Source organism: Alligator mississippiensis, chromosome 3 (assembly GCF_030867095.1).
Source record: "Alligator mississippiensis isolate rAllMis1 chromosome 3, rAllMis1, whole genome shotgun sequence".
In the NCBI taxonomy this organism is placed as follows: Eukaryota; Metazoa; Chordata; order Crocodylia; family Alligatoridae; genus Alligator; species Alligator mississippiensis.
Genome location: NC_081826.1, coordinates 274,226,515 through 274,248,539, shown reverse-complemented (window position 1 = coordinate 274,248,539; position 22,025 = coordinate 274,226,515). Strand labels below are relative to the sequence as shown.

The 22,025-nt window shown below is 41.5% G+C and overlaps 1 protein-coding gene and 1 non-coding gene across 5 annotated transcripts in view; one reads left to right on the top strand and one right to left on the bottom strand.

Annotated features, from left to right (window-relative positions):
• The window catches only part of ZNF131 (zinc finger protein 131), a 33,828-nt gene extending 13,477 nt beyond the window's left edge, over positions 1–20,351 (top strand). For 2 of the 4 annotated variants that reach the window (XM_059725198.1, XM_014594015.3), the window contains exons 4-7: positions 549–693; positions 5,026–5,714; positions 16,464–16,594; positions 17,898–20,351. In XM_059725198.1, coding sequence (XP_059581181.1) covers positions 549–693; positions 5,026–5,714; positions 16,464–16,594; positions 17,898–18,572 — 1,640 coding nt within the window. In that variant the 3' untranslated portion in view covers positions 18,573–20,351. Of the gene's footprint in view, positions 1–53; positions 460–548; positions 694–5,025; positions 5,715–16,463; positions 16,595–17,897 lie in introns of all 4 variants that reach the window. The other 2 variants (XM_059725199.1, XM_019496119.2) reach the window with 2 other exon arrangements.
• On the bottom strand, positions 10,241–10,406 carry LOC132249712 (U1 spliceosomal RNA). The gene has a single exon (XR_009461277.1). It is a non-coding gene; the product is annotated as a U1 spliceosomal RNA (small nuclear RNA).
• Positions 20,352–22,025: the final 1,674 nt, after the last annotated feature.

Sequence of the window (22,025 nt, the reverse complement as noted above, 5' to 3'; positions counted from 1 at the left end):
TTGATGTATAGGCATTGGTGGTACTAACCACCTTGCTTTATTCTTGTTCTCAGGCACCAACTGTCAACAAAAGATTTCTTTCAAATATAAAGTTTTAAGGACTTATTTTGAGTAGAGGCTGATTTTTCCCTCCCTTTCCCCATGCTCCCTTCTTTCCCCAATGGCAATAGCTGTCTAGTGGAGATTCACTCCCTACAAACTTCTGTACATAGCTAATTCAGGGGAAGGGGTGATTACTTTCCTGATGTGTCACATTTTTCAGACATTAAGTTAATTGTATGGTACCTTTATATTACGGGGTGCATAGTACCTATATTAGAGGGAATCTAGCGAGTGAGCTTTTATCCAAGTTCCAGTGTGTCCAGTAGCCGACTTTGTGAAGCCTTTGCAAACATTTCAAGAAAGTAGCTTGCAGGAGCCATTCAACAGGACAAAAATCTAGATGACAGAAAAAGATTGGTAAGCAATAAATAACTCTTACATCTGTCACATAAAAATTAATATCTGAGTAAATTGTAAATGCAGCTTGATGTTTTGCTCGTAAACAGGTGTAAGCAACATGGCATTTCGTCACTTAATTGAGTTCACCTACACAGCAAAACTCATGGTTCAGGGTGAAGAAGAAGCAAATGATGTTTGGAAAGCAGCTGAGTATCTACAGATGTTAGAAGCCATTAAAGCACTTGAAATTAGGTAAGCTTATAGTTTACTTATACTTCAGTGTTATCAGATGTGTAATAGCTGAGGAAGATTTGTGGCTGAAGCTGGTAGCCAGCTGTACTGTGCTGTTTTTTTCTCTAAGAATTTCTGTAGTGTCCTTTCAAAGTCTAGTATGAGGCCTTTAAGCCTTCTCCTGTGGGGAGGGAAAAGGAAAAGAAAGGGTAAAACTGAGCTCCAAACTTTATGAGTTAGTACTTGGTGTCTGGAACATGGCTTATAAGTCCTGCTGCACCTGAACATCTGTGGAAAAAAGAATGCAACCCTGGAGAGCCTTTTCCTCTTTCGCGCTCTCTGGAGATCCTTCTTTTTCTTCATGCTCTTTTAGGTTGGACAGGTGACATATTGATCTTTATTTGATCTTTCCACCAGTGTAAAAGTATAGACTCCTAAACTGTACTTTCTCCAAGCTAGCATAGAATTACCCCCAAAAATTCAGAGTTAGAACTATGTCAGTATAAGTTACACTAGCATAGAGGTTATGTATTTGCAGCAAACTATGGTAGCCATTTGCACAGTGCAAACAGGCTGTTAGCAGCACCCCTGCCACTCCCACTGACTGTGTGCAACATTGAAAAAAGCTGCTTGTCTGTGTACTCTAAATGCTTGTGTAACTTTAGTACAAACCTGAGGTTAAATTACCCAGATGGTAATATGTGGTGTGTCCAGGCCCCTAGAGTTATTCCACACTTCCTACTACGCTTCCTATGATGGGGAAATAATGTTGCTTCTAAACCCAACAATCATACCCCACTTTTCCATTCAGGCAGTCATGGAGGTGAGTGTCTGTAGGCACTAAGAAGAAAGATGAGTATGAGGGAAAGCTGTTTCTTCCTTTTTATCTCTCCACAGTGGCCTCTTCACCAGATAACAAGTTATTTAACATTCAGCAGTGTGGAGAAACTATTGACTTCATTCCTATCCTAGGGCATTTTTACACATGCAAGTGCCGTACCACTGAGCACTTTGAAAAGCACTGGTGCTGCATTGCTTGCAGTTATATAAGCAGCAAATTGCATCAGTGCTGAGAAAATGGCAGTGGTGCACTTTTGAAGTAAAACACAGAAAAGGTGTTTTAGTTCAAAAGCGCATCACCGCCATTTTCTGCACGCTGATGCACACTTTGCTGCTTATACAACTGCATGCGGCGCAGCACAGTTTGCATCAGCTCGCATGCGGAGCAGACTCAATTAATCAACTCTGCTCCAAAGTGGAGGATCTCTGACACATAACAGGACAAAAAGGTATGTGTATAAATGCCCCTAATGCCCATTGTAAGTAGGTATTTAAAAGAAAAACTTAGCGGCCGTATCCCCGCAAGCAGGAACATGCAGGTTACAGCTCCTCAAAGCCTTTTGAGGTGCTGTGAAACATACACAGTGCTCACGATTGTTTGCCATGCTGCATGTTTGCAGCCCAAATGGTATCTAAAATATGAACATGGCTGCAGCCTGTGTTGCCTGAGCGAAGAGCCTAGCCAGCCAGAGCCAAGCTCCAGCTGCCAGCCAGGCTCTGTATGCCTGGATTGCTGCTGCTGCAGCCCCAGGAGGTCCCCAGAACCCCAGATGGATCTGCTGATGCCAGCTCAGGTGCTGGCCCCAGCGCCCCCCCCCGCACCCCACCTGGGTCAATTTAGTGTGTGCGCCAGCGCACGTGGTGGTGCGCCTGGGGACAAACTAGCAGCAGCACAAATATGTGCTGCTGATATTTGTCCCTGGGGAAATGCACATTCCCACTTGTGGGGACATGCCCAGTGGTGCTACAGATTAGGAGTTATGTTTTCAACATCAATATTTAATTTGTTCTGCAGATTGGCAATAGAGTTTAACATGTAATTTGCAATTTTCCTGATGTAGGAAGGGAGTGCAATGTAATGCTAATAGCAGGGGTAAGAACCAAGTTTGGCCAGTTTTGTTCCTAGATAAACAGCCACATGTAAAAGTCTAGATTTAGAAACCTCTATTGCAAGCAGCTGTTGTATCTTCACTAAAAACATAAATCCAGCATCACTATTTGCAGTTCACAATTTACAGTTCCATTGACTTGGAAGATGGAGAATATGCTTTATTCAAGATCTCACATACTAGTTGTAATGCTGCAATATTTGAGTTGCAAGGAAATTATAAATATTTGCTTTAAAAAAAGCACAAACATATTATTTTAGCAGTATTTTCCTTGGTGTTAGATTTTGTAAGTGCTTTATTTGTTAGAAAAAATAAACTTTGGCTAAATTTTTCCTCGACTGTCCATTTAGTCTCTGTCCTAGTTTATCCATCTCTAATATGAAGTATTGAAGCAAAAATAATTTAACTGAGCTAACAGTCCCTACTTTCAAACAGAAGGCACATGATTCACAGTGAGAGCTTCTTGGCTAGAGAACTCTTGTCAATCATGGATCCATAAAAGTGACTAATGGCTTTAACACTTTTATGTAAAAGATAAAAGGCAGTCTAAAGGACAAATTTAAGAGCTGGATTCTGTTCCTTATCAAGGTTTCTTGTTTGTAAGCTGGGCTAGGAGTCAGGAACTAGGAGTGCAGCAAAGTTTTCTTTTCATCATCTTTTGGCATCAAACTGTGATTAAGGAGCATCTTTGCACACATCTCGCTTTTGGGTCAACCAGTCTTTCCAATCAGAAAAAATGGCTGTGGTGCATATGAGTAAACTTGAGTGTTCTGAGGGGTAGAAGAATAGGAGAACACTTGGCAGGAAAGGAAAAAAATAGATGATGATTTCTACTATGAAAGCTGTCTACATGTTGATTCTGGACCTCTTCAACTACATCTGTTTGTAGGTGATTTGATACAGCATAATCTCATAGTGCAGAAATTCCAAAATTAAGTTGGGTTATAAACCCTGCAGACATTTGCTCACTCAGGATGGGCTCAGACTGGAAGTTGCTGGAGTGTGGATGAGTCGAACACTGAAGTGAGGTTGCAGTTCAAACAAGATTAGTGACTGCTTCCTTGCTTGAATGTACTTAAAACTAGTGGGGACCACTAGATCATCAACTTTGACCTCCTGTATATGACAGACCATTAAGTTCCAAGCAGATATCTCATATCAAGAACTAGGACTATATTTTTGCTAAATGTTTTTTGAGGACTCAAAGTGCATACTAAAGGCAGAAAACAGGAGAGTTTCAAGATGCCACCATGGCTAGAGTTCTCTATGATGCAGGGAATCAAGAAGAGATAATGTTCCATGCCGCACATAAAGAAAAGTGCAGTTCCCTAAGTCTTTCAGTCTAACCAGGGTGAAATATATTTCCAGTGCTAAAGCTGACTCTTGATGGTATCCTGGGCATATGAGCAAGATGCACTACTTTTGCGCATTTTCTTTGTGCCCTTGAAGATCACGGGAGACCACCTCTCTAGCTGCAGTCTCTGTTTCTTCAGAAGAAAAATGAAAAAAGTTCCAAAAGCCAAGTAACATATCAGCAGTGTGAAAAGGATAGAGGCAACTGGCAGGAGTCTTGAAGCATGAAATTTGATTATAAGTTGTCATCTCAATACAGAACTGGAGGTATTATGATCACCCAGGGTACAGCACAAGCAAAGGCCCTGGAAGGCAGAGGGTGATCAGGGGAACTTAGATCCCACTCTGGGCCACACAAGCCAAAGGTGGTGTTTGTTTTGTTTCTCCCCTCCCAGCCATCCTTGTTCCCTCCCCACAAGCATCTAGTGTAATGTTTTACAGGTATTCTGAGTGTTTGTTTAGCCCCATCAGAAACTAGTTAGCCTGATGGCAATTCTTTCATTCTTTTGGGGGCCTGATATTAGATCATGCCTTCAGTCTATCTTGGGTAGAGCTGTTTAAAATGCCTTGGCAACTTCAAGTAGAAGTGGTGTTGCAGACCTTCTGTCAGACATGCTGCATTAGCCCTGACATTCAGCAGCAGGAATTAGACCAGGGGTAAGCAACCCTTGGCACAGGTGCCAAAGCATGGCATGCAAAGGCATGTTGCTTGGTATGTGTGCTTCAGAGTGCATGACGGGGAAGGAGCTAGGGCGGCACTGCCACAACAAGGATCAGGCCCTTCACGGCTCCTCTGCTGTCTGCCCCTGGCACGCCAACATTTTACAAGTTGAGGTTGTGGGTGGTTTTGGCACTCTGCCAACCGCTAAACTATGCTGCCAACCCCTGAACTATGCTAATTCATTTCTCAAACAGAATGTAATTAACATTGTGTGGTGCTTCTGAATACCTTTTTTAATACTGCTTGAGTAAGCTAAAGTGTACATTCAGTATGTTGTAAAAAATTGTTATTGGGTTTAGATATTGATTGTTGCATACACCCACATTACAGGAACAAAGAAAATTCATCACCACTAGACTCCAGTCAAACACAAGGTAAAAATAAAACCAAAAAGAGGAAGATAGCTGAAACCTCCAATGTTATCACAGAAACGTTGCCATCGGCAGAATCGGAGCCTGTTGAAATTGAGGTGGAGATTGCTGAAGGGACAATTGAAGTAGAAGATGACAGCATTGAAACACTTGAGGAAGTGGCATCTGCAGAGCAGTCTATAAAATATATACAGACTACGGATACGTCAGACGAGTCTGCTTTGGCTCTTCTGGCAGATATTACCAGCAAGTATCGCCAAGGGGGGAGAGAATGCCACGTCCAAGAAGAAAGTGACAGTGCAACTGATCCCACATGCAAACAGGTAGAAGGTATTGAAATTGTGGAACTTCAGCTGTCTCACGTGAACAATTTATTCCACTGTGAGAAATGTAACCGTTCATTTAAATTGTTTTACCATTTTAAGGAACACATGAAAACTCACTCTACTGAGAGTTACAAGTGTGACATATGCAATAAAAGGTACCTACGAGAGAGTGCATTGAAACAGCACCTCACCTGTTACCACCTTGATGAAGGTGGTGCCAGCAAGAAGCCAAAACCTGGCAAAAAAATACATGTATGCCAGTACTGTGATAAACAGTTTGACCACTTTGGACACTTTAAAGAACACCTGCGGAAACACACAGGTAAAGACATTTCTGTATTTCAGGCATGTTCCTATTCCTTTGGTTTTGATTTGATTTTTCTTGTGTGGGGTGAGCAGCAGAGGGGGGAGTGTATGCCTGAAAAATGCTTCCTGTTGTTACAAACTCTAAATCTGATTTTTACCTAATAGTGAATGCAAATCTTAATGAATAACATTTATTCATGGAAGTCTCCAATATCATTAGACATTTGCCAAAAAACAAGTCTCCTAAAGAAATAGCTGTTTAGTATATCTTGTTTCAAAAAAAGTGTAAGAGAAGAGAAAAAGCCCATCTGGGGGAAGATAGCCGGTTGAGAATTAAACTTGTGAAAACGGAATTAATTTCCAGTTCCTTAAAAAAAGCTTCCAATAGAAAATTGATCTAAAATAGACTAATTAAGTGTAATTTGTATCAATATAGTTCATAAACAAGTGGAAAATCCTGAGATAAATGCCCTTGTTTAGAATAGCATTTGTGCAGCATGGTTACCTACTTACCAATTTTCTATGGGATCTTTGTGTCTAAAATTCACCTTTTTGCTCTTGATTTTTGGAATATGATTATTTTAGGGCTGTCAGTCGCAATTAACACATCAATCATTGTTTCCATTAATTTTTTTTAACACGTTAATCATGCACGTAGTTTTGGAGCCTGCACCTGGGCTCTGCTCCACCGTTGTTGTTGCTGCCTTCAGGCCGCCCATGGGGCAGTGGTGGCAGCACAGCGGACCGCAGAACATCCCGGGTATGGGCTCCAGGCAGCTGCAGCAGGGTAGGAGGGCATACACAGGCATGCAGCCACAGCCTGCAGGTGGCCAGGAACGCAGCCTGGTGGCATGTGGAACAGCGCCCAGCAGGCAGATCTGTGAAAGGGAAGGGGTGTGAAGGAGAGAGGGGATGAGGGGGCCAGATAGAGGCCCCCATGTGGAGGGGAGGGAGTGGGGCAGAGGCTGGGGCGAATGGGGCCTAGGGGCCAAGGCGCATTGTAAGACGGAGCCATGGCTCATCCAAGGGCAGAGAGGGGCTCCCACTGCTGCATGCATCCCCTGGGAAGATATGAGGGGCATGTGCCCCTCAGATTTGTGCACAGGGTGGAGGTGGACTGCTGCTGCAGACTGGGCTTTTTGCCCCACTGCCTTTGTCCCGGGTGCCATGCACTGGCTGTGCCACATCCCCTGCCCGTCCAGTGGCAGGAGGCACAGCCTGTTGTTGCACGCTTCCTAGGGCAACAGCAGCAGGGCACAGAGCCCAGCACACAGCGGCAGCCTACCCCCACCCCACACACACAGCTGAGGGGCATGTGCCCCCCATGCCTCTCCTGGGGTTGCGTGCACCAGCGGGAGCCCCTCCCCCCCTGCACCCCTGGATGAGCTGCAGTGGTGTCCCACAACCCTCCCAGGCCCCAGGGTCCCATTCACCCCTGCTTCTGCCCCACTCCATCCCCCACTGTGAGGGGCCTCAGTCTGCCCCCCACACCCATTTTCTCCCCAGTACCACCTGGGGTGACAAGGAACAATGGTAATAAGCTGATGGAGAATAGGTTTAGGTTAGAGATCAGAAGGCAATATTTTACAGTTAGGGTGGCCAGAATCTGGAACCAACTTCCTAGGGAAGTAGTCTGCACCTCTACCTTGGGTAAATTCAAAAAGAGGTTGGACTCTCATCTGTCTGGGGTCTTGTGAACCCAGCATTCATTCCTGCCTGTGGCAGGGGGTTAGGCTAGATGATCTGTTTAGGTCCCTCCTGACCCTAGCTACTATGAAACTCTTCCCCCCCCCCCTCCCCCCCACACTTACCTGCTGAGTGGTGTGTGTGTGTATGTCTACCCCTCACTCCTGACTCACAGTACCACACGTCCTGCCAGGGTATGCAGAACACCCCGGGCACCAAACCCCACACACGCACCTTCACAAATTCCACCCCCCCCCCTTCCACATGCACACACACCCCCAAGCATAAAAAGTACCTGCATAATTTGGCATACCTTTGAGTTTTCCTGTGCATAACTGAGTTTTTAGCCATGTGATTAAAATTGTGGTTAATTGTGCTTATTTTTTTTTAATCGCACAACTAATCGTGATCAAATTTTTTAATCGGTTCACAGCACTAGATTTTTTTATTTTATTTTTAAAATTACACCACTATTTTTTCCTATTTCTGCTGAGATCCTTGTGAGTCTGTACCATATTACTTGTGATCTCACTATAAAAAGTTTCTTATTTGTGGTATTGGACATTACATAATTTCTTAATCTTGTGACTGTGTCATTTAGATGGGCCTTGCTCCTCCAAACGCACATCATATATACTGGTCCCCTGCAAGCTTCTTCCACACTTCCTCTGCTGCCTGCCCAAGTGAGTAGGGGTATTGTAGGATTTGGGCAGGCCCATGTAAAAGCGGGAATGTGATCCATTGTGACTAGGGACCTACCAAATTTGCAGTTTTGTGAATTCCGAGAATTCACATTCAGCATTGCCCGTGAAATCTGCAAGGGAAAAAAACAAAACAAAAATTACAGAATAGAAAACGCTAGCTTCTCAGGGAGCTGCCCTCTCGAAGGGCTGTGGGCAAGATTGCTGCTGCTCTGCCCCCTCTGGCTGTGAGGGCTGCCTGTCATGTGGCCCCACCCCTCTCCACCAATCGGGAGGGGGGGCTGCATGATGGACAGTCCTCGCAGCCAGTCAGCAGCAAGGAGTGTGGGGGGGCAGCCATCTTGCCCACAGCCAATCAGTGGAGCGGGGAGAGGGGCTGTCACACTGCCCACAAAATGGCTCCCCAGGCTCACGTTCTGCCCACAAAATTGGGGGCCCGCCCCTGCAAATTAGGTAGGTCCCTAATTATGACTAAGGTGACCATAAAGAAATCCAGGACATCCAAGACGCTTTCCCTGCCTCCCCCTGCAAGTCAGCAGCACTGCTGCAGGCACAGTCTATCGGGGAGGCGGGGCTGCCTGGTACACGATGCCACTTTACCTCCCCTCTGGGCTGTACCTCGGGCCCCTGCAATGCCAGGATGCTCGTTTTAGTTTTCACCAACCGGCCGAGGCCACCCTTCAAAATCTGGGACTGTCCCAGCCAAGCCAGGATGTACAGTCACACTAATTATGACCAAGCTATGTTTAACCACCCTTACAGAAAATGTTCACGATGACTTTAAGGAAAATATCTTATGTTGGATTGGCAAAGTAACAGATTACACCAGAGCTGGTGTTTATTTGGCAGCGGGCTATTTTAGGGCAAAACAAAACAAGTTTGTATCACTATGTTGAAGGCATTCTACACGTTCTTATTTTCCATATCCTGTTTGAATTCCTTGTCAGTCTATAAATATTACAGCAAAAACAAAATTGGGCTTTCAAAGAGGCAAACAAAGTAAATAATTAAAATGTAGCTTAAAGCTTTAAGTTTAAGTTAAACTTGCTGGTAGGTCTGATATCACTGGGAGACTTTCATTGACCCTCAGTAGGCCCTTAGGACCACACTTAATATTTGGCAAACTCTGTAGCAAATAGTATAAAAATTGAATTGCAAAATGAAAGTCTGGCACGTTGAGCATTAATAGTATTGTGAATTAGCAATGCCAAGCTAATAGCATGTTTGATGTAGTGACAGATTGATTTCAGTCTCTGCCAAGGAAAATTAACAAAAACCTCACTAATATCAGTAAGTACATCCTGCACGCAATTTGATAATGAAAAAGCTTTTCCTGACTATGTAGAAAGTAAATTAAAAAGAGAACCACCCAGCTCTCTTCTTTGTGAGCCTCTTGAATGTGCTGTATACAACTAAACTACACTCTCTTTGAATTCATAGATCAATCCCAAAAGAACTAATTTGCAAAATAGTTATGACAATGTCAACCAAGCAAGATACATTCTCTTTATCGCATTACTTCACATTAGAGGGAAAATAACAATATTTTGATTGCACGTCGCAAGTTAGTTTCAGTAGGATACAATTTTGAAAATATGAACTATATATAGTGCAGTTAGTGATTTGATCAGTCTCAAAGTATCATATTTACTTGATTCTAAGATGCGTTCTTTTTCCCTAATCAGCATGGGGTAAAAAAAGATCCCCATCTTACATTTCAATGCAAGGAAATCTCATTAAATACTTTATCTGTCATTAAACTGTTGCCCAAAGCAGCATGTGCTCAGTAATGGAAACTGGCTATGAAGTTGATTAAGTACAGCCAACACAGCATGACTATCAAATGCATGGCCCATATGGGCAAACATACTGATGGGAGCCTACCACTTTTTTGTTTCAAGGGCCAAATCAGTTCCAAATTCTGTTGAGCAAAACCAAATAGTCAAGTTCTAAGACTTCGACTGAGCAGAGCTCAGTCATTCAAGTCTGTGTAGCTCTACCACTAGCCAAGTATCCTCCTTCCCAGACTTATTAGTCTGGGGCTTCAGGTACTCCCCAAATCTGTGGCAGATATCCTACATGCAAGCCCAGGGACCCTGGGGCTCAGATGCCCTGAATCTCACTTGCTTTTAGCCAAAAGGCCAGGGAGCAAGCTAGAGGAAAATCAAGAAAGCAGTCCCCAATTACCACAAAATTGTGCAGTTGAGTCTCCTCTGTTTGGGGAAACTCACAGGGGTCAGCATGCCCAGAGTGCAAGAGACAGGCCTCACCCTAGCAAAACCATCCAAGTGATCATGGTATTTCCACTGCCAGGTTAATTTGCTTTTGTTTTGGGGGTTTTTTTTAATTTTGTGTCTCAGGCCAAATTAGCCAAATCGGTTCCAAATTCTGTCAACTAAGCACAGCTCAATTGTTCAAGTCTGTGATGTTCCCTCAGTGCATTGGACAAATCTCTACCCTTAACTACACAGTGCCATTCAAGGTGATCTTGGCCCAGAAGAGGCTGCTATTTATATGCAAACCCACTTGATCAGAGCCTAAAGGATTTATGGTATCTTTGAATAAGGCATGGTAGTGCCCATTAAGTGCAGTCCCCTTCATAATTAATTCCTTTGTAAGTCCTAATGAGCCACTACGTTGACTACATTTTGTCTTCCTCTTCACTCCCACAGATGAGCTGTGCCTTTCTTTCCCACTACCAATGACTCCTGTTTCTTCACCAGCCTTAAAAGTCTGGCACACATCATCAAATGGGGCCCTAAACATTTCACTCAGAATCCCTCTGTTGCCCCCTCTTGCAGCCTATGTTGTATATGATTAGTGTGGCCCCACCCTTCATGAGGTAGAGTTGGACTAGGTTACCCTGTGCCTCATCCGCATATACATTTTTGGAGCATCCCAGGACTTATTCCAAGAACACCTTGTTCCAGTCATGAGTTAGGGGCTAATTAGCACATGGATCCTTTGTCAGGGGGTATCTGAACACACATACATACTGAGTAGTGCTGAGCCGTGGGGTCACCATGGCTTGAAATGCTGTCGGTCCAGCCCAATGAACCATATTGTAAATTATAAGCCTTTTGGCTTTTGATTAATATTATGCAGGGGAAATACTATGATCACCAGCTCTCTTGTGGGCTAAAAATGTGGCTTTCCCAGGTGCTTGACCCTGGCACTTCTGACCTGCTGATCCCTGTGAGTTTCCTCAAATGCAGGAGACTTGACTACATAATTTTGTGGTAATGGAGGACTGCCTTCTTGCTTTCCTTCTGACTTGCTCCCTGGCCTTTTGGCTAAGAGCAACTGCGATTGCAGGTATCTGAATCCCAGGTTTTCTGGGCCCTGGACTTGCACGTAGGGGAGTCCCTACAGAGTTGGGGAGTACCTGAAGCCCCAGACTGATGAGTCTGGGAAGGAGGATACTTGGCTGTTGGTAGAGCCACATGGACTTGAATGATTGAGTTCAACTCAGTCAAAACTTGGAGCGTGACTATTGGGTTTTGCCCAGTAGAATTTGGAACTGATTTGGCCCTTGAAACAAACAAACCAAGCATAGTTTGTACTCTATATAAGTAGGTACAAAAACATTGCTTAAAAGTGTGGTTATGGAGTGCCTATGCTAAAACTTGCCGCAGTTTCAAAAAAAGGCAAAATGCATCAATTCTGGATGAACTCAATTACTGTAGGTATGTTTATTTCACAATCAGTGTGTTCAAATTTGTGTTTTCAGATTTGCCCCTCACATGTGCTCAGGGAGAGCAGAGTCTGACAGTAAGGTGAGGGAGGAAGAGTCTGCAGGGGAAAGAAGTTGTGGAGGCAGAGGGTAAGGGGGCCACCTGACCCCCCCCCCCCCGATGCATTTTCCCTGCTGTAGCAGTGGGAGGTAGATAAATATAAGGTAGATCTCCAATAGTTAGGTTCTATAACTGGAAAAATTATAATATATTTATAATTTTTCCATATATACTATCTAATTATTGGGGGGTTGTCTTATATTCAGGGTCCCCTTATATTCAACTAAATGTGGTAATAGTAATTTACTTTAATGAAAAATATAGTTTCATTAACTGAAAGCAATGAATTTCATATATTTGCTTAGGCCTGTTCTTGCTGCAAAACTTTGGGATCATCTGATGCAGCACTACTGAACATCCCCGGTGACTTGACTGGGCGTTATGGATGCCTGTTCTCTCTCAGCTTCAGTTTCTTAATAAATAAGCAAAACCAGAAGGTGGAACTAATTTACCGATGTCTTTAGAAATAAGTATTAAATACATAACAGCAAGAACCTCAGATACTATTGAAGAAACAAGATGAAAAAGAAACCTTTTTTTTTTTAATCAAATGTTTGAAAGATTTTATTTTAAATGAATCAGTTTTTGCTGCAGCTGTCTGCATGAGTCTGCAGTGATGACAGCTTCATCCTAATAGCTTATATCAGTGTACAACTGTATTGGTCTATACCAGCGATTCTCAACTATGGTGCCAAGGCACCCTGTGGTGCTCTGAGATCATTTCAAGGGTGGTGCAGCATGCCGTGCAATATTAGCACTTTTGCAAACTTGATTCACAAGATAAACCCAGAGATTTTGAATAAGAATTCAAAGTGTAAAAAACATTCTGACTTGGTGTGGTTTTTCTTAGTTCTTGACAACCAAAAAATTGTTTCACTATTTTTCTGCACTCAGAAAAGAGCGAAAACAAGTACTGCTATTTCTCTGAGGGGTGCCTCAAATCTAACAAGGATAAAAGCCACCTGTCTATACCCACAGATTTGTTTTAGTTTTGCATGGAGTTTCCCTACTACTGGTTAAAGACATTTTCAGCCTGGAGGATGTGTGGTATTCTTGTCTTTGCTTGGTCACCGTTGATATCTTTATATCCCAGAGCACGTTTAATTTGCACTAGGCAAGAAGGTTGCACGCTGCAGTTTTTCTGGCTTCAGATTCTCCTATGCATAGCATGTTGCTGTAACAAATCATGAATATGTGTAAGCCTGCTTCTGAAGATCATTCAAACAGGGTGGGTTTGATTTAAATTAAATCAATTTAAATCACAATTTAAATCACCTGGCAGGAAGCCTGAATTCAATCATTGCTTTCTACAAGTGCATTCTTGTTGTTTGATATAACCTTAATAGATATTATTCACAACTCAGAGATAGATGTAAGTTTCATTTTTAGAAGGTACAGACTATACATTTTAAAACAGTGATTTATTTTGATATTTTTTTCAGATTAATTTTGCAGCTACATCTGAAAACTGAATTATGACTTGGTTATGTTATTTACCAAAGCTAATTGAAGCAGATACTTGTAAAGCCACTGGGAGGTGAACTATCTCCAATTCACTAGATAAATCATGGATATTTGGAAGATATTTTTGCCATGCTGTATTAGGAGGACATCAAATGAGCATTGCAGCCATGTGTTAATATTTTCGGGCTTTCTTCACTTTATTCTAGATTTCTTCTCATCTTTGATTTCTTCTCTCTTATGGCCTAGCAGGCCTGCTGCCATAATAGGTTTTCCCCTCTGCCATACCATTCCCTCACTAGATCTCAAATTAGTGGAGAGGCTGTACTCAGAAATTTCTGGAATCCTCTGCTCAAAATGTTTCTCTTTTGTTCCTACTGCCCCTCCCTCCTTGCATTTATCTCTAGACACCTTCTCCTTGCCCAGATCTACTCCACCCCCAACAATCCTCTATTCATTTACCTCTCTCTAAAAGTGCAAAGTTTCAAGAAGTTAAGGGCTTGACTCCATGTACACAAACTTGCAGGGAGACAATAGAGCTGATGGGTAGGTAATCAGGTCTATTATCTCTCATCTTCATATACTGCTGTTAACAAAGATGCTATCTCTCGAGAGACAAATCTACAGTTTGAGAACTGAAACTAAGCATCACAGAGATGATTAATAAATTCCTCGAGGCTGAGCACTGAGTCCCATTAGGTAGAGTGGTTTTCTTTAATCTTTACTAATCTATAGAGGAGCCTCTGGGAACCCCATAAGATTGGGCCCCTAATATAATCTGTGGCCTATTGTGACCTATTTATAAAACTTTTCTAAAAAGGCTACGTGAATATATTGTCTCAAAGTATAAAATTTGAAGTTATAATCCCTATTCTATAATGATATCTTTGAGGTTTAACAGCTTAAATTAAAACTATCTTTTTATATAGTTTTGTTTTGTTTTTAAAAGCATCTTAACAAAAATAAAAATACAATTAATTAAAAAATCCAATTTAAATAAAAAATCTGAGGGGTTTTTTTGTTTGGGGGGGGGTTAATTGTTGATTTTTATCTACCATGCATTCAGGGTTTTCAGCTAAAAGATAGTATGTGTGCCCATTTACTGAGTGGCAGTTTGTTTTGTGCTTTCTTATAAATGAGGAGCCCAGAATCAGGATGAAGCGAAAGTGTGGATACTGATCTGTGGTACCTAGAGCTTTTCCTTTGTATGTGCTCTACATTGCTCCCATGAAGCCCAGAATTGTTGACTAACAGGGCTTGTGGTATCTAGCTACCAGGAAACTGCAGTAGGACAGCAGGCTCTAAATCCTGCTGTGTTCTGGAGTTAACTGCTTTGCTTTTGCTTGATTTAATATCCTGGCATCCACTGTCAGAACAACCTAGAGGATACTGAGAATTTCCTATCTTCCTATATAGGTGATTTTTTTTGGGGGGGGGGGAATCAAAGCATTCATGCATCCAGCTCTTTCATGCCCAGCAGCATCCTTGTGCGACTGTCCTGTCAGTGGATCCTGGGATTTGGTTTATATCAAGGCTGTCCAACTGGGAGTCCACAAGTTCCTTCAGCCTCGTGTTCCACTGCCATGTGGTGGGGGAGGATCTGGAAGGGGGCTGTGCACCATCAACGCTGCCTGCTCAGCAAGCAGCAGGGGAGGGGGAACTCCTGGAGGCCCATCCCCACAGCTTATGGTGCGTGCATTGTCTAGCATGCACATTGCAGTTGGACAGCCCTGGTTTATATATTGATCTTGAACTGATTTCAAAAGTCCATCCACTCAAACATTTAAAGACAGTTGATGATTTTTATATGTCAGTTTTAGACATTTAGGCACTTAGGAAAATGGGTTTTTTCTTTAGAAAAAAAATCCTTTTTTCTTCAGAAGCAGAAATAAAACTTGTTTACAGTCTTAGCTGACGGCTTTACAGAGCTATCAGTGTTTTGGGGCATTCATTTCAGTCTTAGCCATCGTAACTGTAGATGTTATGATTCATATAAATATTTCATCCTTTGTAAATAACTTGATTCAGTTATATTGCACTGTCAGTAAGTTTCATTGGTTGATTATCAATTGAGTTTCAGAAAATATATCCTTGTTTTCACTTGCAGTTATTATACTCTTTAATTTTGTTGCAGGTAACTTTATTTTTGTAAGATGAAAGAAGTAAACAGTAGTGCCTATTTTTATCATTGAATGGTGCCTTTTGAATTTCTCATACTGTGCAAGGTTTTATGTGAAGCATTTTGTTGACTTGTTGCTCTGTTAAATCTCTTGCATGTGATTTGAAATGAAGTGACCAAACTTAATACAATATTAAGCAGCTTGGCCTGGGAGAGTTTGACCAATTTTAGGAGAATTACTACTGATTTCTGTTAACTCTGAAACAAAAATGTGACTTCCACAGTTTCTATTGAATAACGAACATGCACTTTGTTGAAGTGGACATAAACGAGTAATGCAGAGCTGTTTGCAGTTACTCAGTTTCAGTCCTGCCTTTAGTTTTTCATTTTAACAAATTATAATACTGTTTGGATGAAACCAAAGCCTTACCAAAAAAGGGTCCCTTATGAAGTTATATAACTTCCATACGCAAGTAATGATTCCATTAAAAACAGCTAACAATTGCATCATTTTTCCCCTATGGCCTGTAGTTGGTGTGAATATCAGCAGCCACTGCTTCCTTTGCTCCTTTTGGTTTAAACCAAATAAGTGTATTAAATTAAACAACTCTTTTATTAGTATACTCTTACTGACTTCCTCTTACACATTCAAAAGATTATTTCAAAATCCTTAAACTGCCAGTAATATACACGTATATTATATTAATATATTGGATAGTGGGAAGAACTGCCTGAGTCTGAGGGTGGCCAAGCACGGGAACAGGCTAACTAGAGAAACTATGGGGTCTCCATCCCTGGAAATCTTTAAAGAGCAGGTTGGACAGATGCGTGCTTTCGATGGTTTAGTCAGGGATGCTCCTGCCTTGAGCAGGGGGCTGTACTAGATGATCTTATGAGGTCCCTTCCAGCCCTACTTTCCTATGATCCTATAATCTTATATAATAAAAAGCTAAAAGAATTTATTCTTTCTAGATGTCTATAAATTCCTGCTTCTTTTTCAATAGGTGAAAAACCGTTTGAATGTCCAAACTGCCATGAACGTTTTGCTAGAAATAGCACTCTCAAATGTCACTTGACCGCCTGTCAGTCTGGAGCTGGAGCTAAAAAGGGAAGAAAGAAACTGTATGAATGCCAGGTATGTAATAAAAAGTGGCAGGTGGAGAGTCTGAGGATGCTCACCACTAGTGGCTCAAGAGCACTGAAATGGGAATCTTGGTTCTCTTCAGAGCCCTAAAACAGTGCATTCTGTGATGGACAAAAGACTGTTACTCTCTTTTCTGCCTGTTCTTCTCCCCAAGCCTGACTGGTTTTTTCCCCCATGCTCTCCAGCCTGTCACTGTCTCAGTCCTGTGTATTCTGTACTCTTGGCTTCAGGCCTCGTTCCTAGTCCTTGCTCACCCCCTCCCTGTCTTCTCCACAGTAGTCTCAGCCCAGTGTCGGTCTCCTTGCCCAGCCAGTGCCAGTTGAAGAAGTAAAGTATGGTCATTTGTCATGTGGGGATGGTGTATATGCAGCCTAAATGGCACTAGGAGCTGTGAGAAGCTTAAATACTCCTGGGGTGGATGGAATCTTTCAAGATTTTCACATTAAAATCAAAGGCTTTACTGAACATTTGAAAACAACATTGGCTTTATAACTTAGCCAAATGGGGATGGTTTTTCACAGGCACTTCCCACAACTGCTACCACCTTCCAAATGTCCAGTCTCTGTTCAAAAACTGGCAGTACAAGGAAAAGGTCATCAGATTTTTTTTTTTTAATATAGCCAACATAACAATGTCGTTTTTCTCAAGGCCTGTTCTTGGAAATGGCTAAACTACTCTAACTGGAATTTACAAAAAAAATGATACACCTGGCATGAGGAATTAAAATCTAAACTGTCAAATCTGCCAAAGTTGCAAGAAGCTAAAAGTCTGGGCATTCTTTTTTTTTTTTGGTGGCAAGTGTTGGGCAAGCTTCAAATTGGCAGTGCCACCAGAACCTTATCTTAATTTTAGAAAAAAGGCATAATGCTTTCTTCAGTAGTTTGGCAACTTTAACATGTAACTTTTGCACTGATAAAGGAAAAGGGATGGCCAGAGCTCTCTGATCCGATTTGCCTCAGGAGCTAAGTGGAATACAACATACAAATTGCACATTTAAAATGTTCTTCATTTTAATAAAAAATGAAGAACCAATGTATAAGTGCCAAGGGTATATCACCATCTTCATGGTAGGCACAGGCCAGAATTTAAGTGGCACGTTCAACTTCTGAAATAATCTACTTGTAATAATTCCAGATTTCTCTTGCCAGATTAGTGTTAACCCATAACTTTCTAAAATCCTTATAAAAAGAAATAACAGGCTAATACTCTTAACTTCTGATCCAGAATATTCAATGTACTTTTCTATGTCAGTTTTTTAATAGCATTGCTTAACATATTGCATCTGTTATTTCAGGTATGTAACAGCGTGTTTAACAGCTGGGATCAATTTAAAGATCACTTGGTAATACACACAGGGGAAAAACCCAACCATTGTACCTTCTGTGATTTGTGGTTTATGCAAGGCAGCGAACTGAGACGTCATCTCAAAGAGATTCATGACATTTCAGAGCGAATAGTGGCTGAGGAGATTCTCCCAGTGGAAGCTGTGGAAACTGAACCAGTGACTTCAATGACTATTATAGAACAAGTCGAGCAAGTTCATGTGCTACCTGTAATTCAGGTACAAGTGGACCCTGCACAAGTAACTGTGGAACAGGTGCATCCTGATCTTATACAGGACAATCGGGTAAAAGGTACACACATGGATGACCTACAAGAGCAGGTACAGATCAGTTACTTAGAAGTGGAACATATTCAGACTGACCACGGTGCTGAAGTACGTGTAGAGGAGCTTCATGTTGAACATGTAAATCAGATAAAAATGCAGGAGGTACAGGCAGAACTTGCAGAGGAAGCCGATCCAGAACAAATAGAGTCTGAAAACTTGAATCAGAGGGACCTGGAGGAAGGCGGACTTGGTCAAGTAGGTGAGATGGAAACAAATACAGAAGATCATGACCAAGCTGAAGATTTAAAAACTCAACAAATAGTGGACACATCAGATGAAAAAGTGGATGATGAAAACTAATGACTGGACCATGCATTTTTAGGAATGAAATACCAAATTATTTTTTGTTAACTTTTACATTGAGTTTTGCACCATCAGTGGTCAGCTTTCCAGTACTGCTGCCCTTAGGAAACCAGAGAAGTGGACCAAAGTTAGAATATTTCATATACAATTCTCATCTTGTTACTGCAGAAAGGATTTTCCCTTTTCTTGTAATAGCATGGAGCAAAAACTATTCGAGCAATGGGCAGCTTTGTGGGAAGTTTAATAACTGGTGGAATACCATGCCCTTATGTATGTAGTTGTCACTGACTTTTTTTCGCAGAAGCAAGCTCTTCTTAATATATTTTGTGTGTATGTGTGTGTGTGTGGCAGTAAAAACAAAAAAAAAAAGTAGAATCTGTGCATTCTAATGTATGTGTGGATATTTAAGAACAGTTGGTTTACGCATCTAGAAAAAGCACAGATCAATTTGTCATCCAGAAACAATGCCTTACAGTAGCAGCAATCCTCACTTTACTTTCTTCTTAATTGAGCAGCCTTTTTTCAGGCTAGAAATTTTGAAGTTCTAGGCTGAGGAGAAGTGTTGGCACTATTAAGTTCTTGAAGCGCAAAAGTTCTTGTGCCTTTTCAAAACTGACTAATTAAACTTCCACAAAGCTCCTAGAGGGGTTAAGAAGCTAATGCAGTAAAAAGCAATGTACATAATGTTATAGTGCTTTATATTTTTGCTTCACCTTGTCAGCTACAAATTTTTTTCATTCAATTTAAATGGGAATGGAGGAAGAAATGGCTTCCACGTTGTGAGAGTTCTTAAGAGGACCACTTAAAATAGGAAAAATTCAGCCAAATCTGTTAAATATGAGCTGAATGAAAATCCTCTTCTCACCAGATGTTTTTAAAAGCTTCGTTTTATGAATACATTTAAAAACACATGGATAGAAAACATGTCTGTAAGATATATCTGGTTTCTGGCTTGCTTTTTTTTTCTTTTTTTTTTTTTTAAATGAAACTTTCTCTGACATGACCCAAAAATCTTGTGCTAAAAATTAAAGCCATAGGTATGAGTGCTAAACTGTGCATTTAAAAGTAGGATTGTAAATATTTTAATCAGTATTATTAGACAATAAAACCGTACCAACCACGAAAGAAACTTTGGCATTATTTGCTTCATCCAATAAATTAGGAAATAATTGTCTTCAGTTTTAGCACTTGTTATCTATATACAAATGGTAAGAAAGTTTGTTTAGCTGTAATGTTGTAAAGTATTCCCTCTTCCAGTATAATAAGTATAGGCCAGATTCTTATCTCATTAATGAAAATGAACTTTTTGCAGATTTGCTTTGATAGAATAACTAACTCCATATATGGAACTTAAATGTTTGAATTTATTTTCAAGAATGCTAAGGATTTTCATTTTCCACTGATTTTTTTTTTTTTTAGCAAAATGCAGGGGTGTTCACCACTTCTGATTTAACAGGAACATTTATTCTCATAGCTGAGGAAGGAAACATTTTATGCAATTAAATTCTTACAAAATCTTAAGATCTGCAGGACTGCTTACACTGATTTGATTATTTTGTTTATGCTCCTGAAAGTACAGTATTACTCTTCCTCTTGAATCCAAGTCCTTCATCTAGTCTCATTCTAAACGATTCTTATCTTCCATCACTTCCCTTAAGAGACTATTCCACTATAAATATGGATGTACATTAAGTTCTCCAGCAACTTGAGAAATAGATTGCATTGTTTCTGTTTATGCTGTTGTTTACATTAAAAAATCAGTGCGGTTTGTAAGTATAGGGCCTATTTCTGTTCTTGGCCCATCCCTGTTCATGAGAGAGTAGAAATTGGTCCACTGTGCTTGTTTGATTACTGTGTTGGGTTTCTGTCAATTCACCACACTCAGTTTCACTAATTTCAGTTAAAGTAAGTAATTAGAAAACCAATGTGAATATTTAACATTAAATATATAAGCAAAAGTGATAACTTCTTTTAGTCACTTACAGGATTTCTTAAAATATGCTTCAGGAGTTGCATGTTTCTAGTAACAACCAGAAAAAAGTCAGTAAAAAGCAGATGAGAGTACCTGAAAGGGCAGAGTAAACATTGGGATTTGGGTTTTTTTATGCGTATGTGCACATGACCACATGTAACATTTCACACACTGTTCATGTAAAAGCAGCAAAATGTAAGCAGTTGCCCATTACTGCAAATTTAAACTGCTTGTTTTTAAGTAACAAAGCCAAAATAAATTCAGGCTAATCACTAGTCTAGTGCAGGGGTGTCAAGCATTTAGCCTGCAGAGGTGCTGCCACATCTCCTTTGGTCTCTCTGCTGGTCCTGTCAGCCCCTGTGGTCCCTCTGCTGCCACCATCACAGCCACTGCAGCCACCCCATTGTCCAGACAGGAACCAGCCTACTAGAAGCCCCACAGTCCAGATCTGGCCAGCCTACAAGAAGCCCCACAGTCCAGATCTGGCATGGGGTGAATTTGATACTAGTCTAGTGTACATTAAAAAGGCATGAAGTATTCACCAGTTTAATTTGAGGGAAGGGTATGGGGAGGGCTTACTCATACACTAAAAGCAACAAGTAGTTCAAAAGTAAAGGCTCCTTGATTAATAGTGTACATCTCCCCCATAGCAGAAGTTTTCTGTAGCTAACACCTAAGGCAGTGGCGACTCATGGGGGTGCGATTGGCCGCAGGGGGCCCCCCAATCAGCAACATTGGCCATGGCCCACCCCCCCACCTCCAGGCCCTGACTGGTCTAAGGTGGCACCAGTTGCCCATGACGTAAGGGCAGTTTACTAATCTAAAAAAACAGAAGACTGATATCTCTTGATGTGTGAAAATTACCCATGGGTGGTATCAGGTCTCCAAGCTGTCATCACAGTGTCCCTGCCATTAGTCATGTATACATCATTTTGTTTACTGCTGCTCCCTGGACATGTAGGAAGCTAATCCTGTTCCACCTATTAGGCACCTAACTGATGCTGTTCCACCTTGATCAGAACCTAGTTTTGTAAGAAGCCATCTTCTTGGTCTTGTGGTAAAGTCTCAAAAGCAGTGATCAGGAAGAAGACCCATCCACTTTGTTATAACTGTTTAAGGGACTTGAGCAGCATGGAATAGGATTATGCCTAGTCACCTACAGACTTACATGCCATGAGTGCTTCTGCTGTGGCCTCAAGCTCTTCATTTAGAACTATCTGCCCCAAGATTGAATAAAAGCCCAATGAGAGTAAAAAAAATAAATAAAACTGTTAAACCTCATCCTTTAGATTAAGGGTGGGCAATTATTTTGGGTGGAGGGCTGCTTACCAAGTTTTGGCAATCCACCAAGAGCTGCATGGGTAGCCCCGCTGCTTGACAGATGCCCTGCCCCCTAGTTAACATCTTGTGACCAGAAGTCCTGTCCCCTAACACCTGACCTTTGCCTTCAGAAGTCCGACCCTTTGCCCCCCCAGAAG